Genomic DNA, 3961 nt, shown 5'->3' on the forward strand with positions numbered 1-3961 from the left:
TATTGAGAGAGAGCACGTGGATCCATACACTAGACTAACTCGGGAATGGAACTCAGGAATGAAAAATTAGGGAACGCTAGACTCCAGGAGGAGAGCTTCCTTGAAGCCCTTTTGCCTCATGAGTGACTTTTAAGCCTCTCGGCTTGTCCAGTTGACTCGACCGGGGCGTAGCAGGAGATGTTCTGAAAACACCGCTCCTTGGGTTTAGCGACTGACATTCACACCTAGCAAAATGCTGGACTAGCAAGTTTTGGCTCTCAACTGCAATTCCCCTGTAAGAGACTGAGTATGAGCTAAAGGGAGGAGAGTTCCCACCAGGAAGAATGAGGACGTGTTTGGGCACAGAAAGAAATGTATAGATCCTCAGGCCCCAGCTTCTCCCTCAGGCCCTTGTTAGGAGAGCCAGCTGAAAGCCACAAGTAAGTTGAGTTCTAATTCCCTGTCCTTGAAACTCACTGCACATGTGCACACATGCATGCACGCACGTACCCACACAGTTAAATCAGGATAGGAAAATGCACAGACAGAAATTCCAAAGCACTTCATTACCAATGTAGAATACCAGTCACAGAATATATACCAACCTTTTATGTTGTTGTTAAAATAGTTTACCTTTCTCTCTTTCTAGGGCATCCTGTAAGCTCTCCACTGAGTTTTCTCCACACAGTAAAATCTACTCTGAGTAAGATCATGTTGCCCTCTTCATACTGTGGTGGGAAGCAGAATTAAGACTGGGGGAAACATAAGATAATTGAAGACGGGAGCTTCTCTCTCTCCTCCCGGCTTGGGGAATATCAGTGGCTTAATCAGTGCTGATGGGGGAATCCTGGGCATTTACTCTTTAGTGGAAATGCATCCCTAAGTTAATAACATCTACTAATAATTTTTAATAACTAGTGTGTAAAATTCTCGCTTATCTTTATAAATTGAGACAGTAGAGAGGCCTGCAGGGTGACTTGGAACTCAGGTCTCTTTGGTGGTTTGGGATGCACGCCATGTCATCAATGGTGTCAAAGGTTAGTTCACAGTTTGAAGTCACATTTTTCAAGGAAATAAGCTATTTCATAGTTTCATTTATTTCCAAGCCTGGTTGTTCTTAAGCAAGTTCCTGTGGGTTGGTTTTACACAGCCACCTCACCCTAATTAGTTCACTCATGCAATCAAATATCCACTTGCCATTTCCACTCATTCATGAGTTGGCTAAGTAGAATCAATTATAGTAAAATCCTAACTTCTTATAGTGGTACTAAAACTTAGGTATTAAATAGTATAATAAATGAACACATTTTTGTGTTCAATAATTTTAAAATTACTACAGCATTTTCATCTAAAAATGTCTGTTAGAAATGCTTTTTTATAAGGATTTTGAGAAAAAAAATTCTCTCTCCTCAGTAAATTTCCTAAGGTAAACACAAGATGCAGAACAGGACTCAGTGAGCATCACGCCCACCCCTGTCCCCCTGGGTGGCGTCTCTGTCTTCCTGCTGTTGTGAATATTCCAAACAGATGAAGGTCTGCTCTGTGTGTGCTAGTTTCTCACTTTTACTATTTTCCTTTTGAACATGAGAAAACAGATTTGTTTTCTAACATCCCCTGTCCTCTCGGGTCGCAGTCCTGTGACCTGCCTGGGCGCTCTCGCCATACAATGGTTCTAATGCTCTGTGTTCCTCTGCAGTGAAGAAGAGCTGCTGTACCTGAGTTTCATGGAAAATGTGACGGATGAAATCTTGAAACTTGGTTTATTTTCTAACAGGTTAGAGGGTTTTTTTTTAATGTTTACTGTAGTTGAAATGTACATTAAATATTTTTCACACTACGTGACTTTTTAAAAGTTACTTTTAAGGTTGCAAAAAGTTATACTGTTTTATGATCATGTTCTTATAATTGATAGTAAATTATAAAGGCTGTTTCACACTCCATAGAAAACAATAGATTTTTTTAATTTAAATATTATAATATCTTGAATTTTATCAGAATATATAATGAATTGAAATTTTTGCTATCTGGACAGCCTTCCTGACTCCACTTTACTGTCAGAAACTGTAATGGGAATCAAAAAACAGTTTTCAAATTTATATTACATTTATATGTGTGTGTGTGGTCACATGCCACAACAGTGCTGAAAGGGTTAAAAGATGGCCCCTGGGAGTCGGTCCTCTCCTTCCACCACGTGGGTCCTAGAAATTGAACTAAGATCATCAGACTTGGTGGCAAGTACCTTTACTTGTGAGCCATCTTATCAGCCTACAAACATGTTTACTACATCTTATAGAAGATCTAATAAGGACAAATTAGAAACTGTCACTTAATGTAAAATGGAGAGTTTGCAAAACCATCTTAGCTATTGCATCACTTAAGGAAGCTGTGTGCCTAGTGCAGCTCAAACACTGCTCTGCCTAAAATGCACAGGCACAGGCTCCTCTGCATGCAGCAGACCATAGGACTCCACGCACACGCCACACTTTCTCAGTCATAAGATGCAACTGCAGACATCGCAGTGGCTATGTCTACCCCTACCTCAGGGTTTGCTTTCTAATGAAGGAACTTTCATTATTGGAATAAAAAGATCTGGAATGAATGTGCCAGTACTCTCATACCTCCTTTCTTTGTTTTAAAAAAAAAAAAAAAAAAAGAATATTTAATGGGGGCAGGCGAGATAGCTCATCGGCAAAGAGCACTTGGTCTTGCGCAAGGCTGTCAGGGGCAGAGACAAGAGGGTTTACTGGGGTTTGCTCGTTGCCAGCCCACCTAAAAACAGGAGCTTCCATTGAGGAGAGCCCTTGTCTCACAGGAATAGACAGAGAATGAGAGACACAGACCGTCCTTAACCTTGAGTGCATACACAGGCATGCACACATATACATACAAAACTAGTACCTTTGTTTCTTTTTTTTTTATTAGATATTTCTTTATTTACATTTCAAATGCTATCCCAAAAGTTCCCTATACCCTCCCCCTGCCCTGCTCCCTTATCCACCCACTCCCACTTCTTGGCACTGGCGTTCCCCTGTACTGGGGCATATAAAGTTTGCAAGACCAAGGGGCCTCTCTTCCCAATGATGACTGACTGGGCCATCTTCTGCTACATATGAGCTAGAGACAGGAGCTCTGGGAGTACTGGTTAGTTCATATTTTTGTTCCACTTATAGGGTTGCAGAGCCCTTCAGCTCCTTGGGTACTTTCTCTAGCTCCTCTATTGGGGGCCCTGTGTTCCATCCTATAGATGACTGTGAGCATCCACTTCTTTTTTTTTTTAATGTTAGTTTTTACAGTGTTTTTTTTTTCTTTTTTTGAAGTTTTATTTATTTATTATATGTAAGTACACTATAGCCATCTTCAGACACTCCAGAAGAGGGTATCAGATTTCATAATGGATGGTTGTGAGCCACCATGTGGTTGCTGGGATTTGAACTCCGGACCTTCGGAAGAGCAGTCGGCGCTCTTAACCACTGAGCCATCTCGCCAGCCCGAGCATCCACTTCTGTATTTGACAGGCACTGGCATAGCCTCACTCAAGGCAGCTATATCAGGGTCCTTTCAGCAAAATCTTGCCAGCGTATGCAATAGTGTCTGGGTTTGATGGCTGATTATGGGATGGGTCCCCAGGTGGGGTAGTCTCTGGATGGTCCATCCTTTCGTCTCAGCTCCAAACTTTGTCTCTGTAACTCCTTCTATGGGTGTTTTGTTCCCTGTTCTAAGGAGGAATGAAATATCCACACTTTGGCCTTCATTCTTCTTGATTTTCTTGTGTTTTGCAAATTGTATCTTGGTTGTTCTATGTTTCTGGGCTAATATCCACTTATCAGTGAGTGCATATCAAGTGACTTCTTTTGTGATTGGGTTACCTCACTAAGGATGATATCCTCCAGATACATCCATTTGTCCAAGAATTTCATAAATTCATTCCTTTTAATAGCTGAGTAGTACTCCATTGTGTAAATGTACCACATTTTCTGTATCT

General features: G+C 41.2%; 1 protein-coding gene across 3 annotated transcripts in view; it reads left to right on the forward strand.

The window, feature by feature from the left end:
- Spata7 (spermatogenesis associated 7) overlaps nt 1-3961 on the forward strand; it is a 43532-nt gene that overhangs the window by 35966 nt on the left and 3605 nt on the right. For all 3 annotated transcript variants that reach the window (XM_021178896.2, XM_021178897.2, XM_021178898.2), the window contains 2 exons: nt 629-682; nt 1676-1753. In XM_021178896.2, the coding sequence (XP_021034555.1) occupies nt 629-682; nt 1676-1753 (132 nt within the window). The remainder of the gene's footprint in view (nt 1-628; nt 683-1675; nt 1754-3961) is intronic.

This window comes from Mus caroli, chromosome 12, assembly GCF_900094665.2.
Source record: "Mus caroli chromosome 12, CAROLI_EIJ_v1.1, whole genome shotgun sequence".
In the NCBI taxonomy this organism is placed as follows: domain Eukaryota; kingdom Metazoa; phylum Chordata; class Mammalia; order Rodentia; family Muridae; genus Mus; species Mus caroli.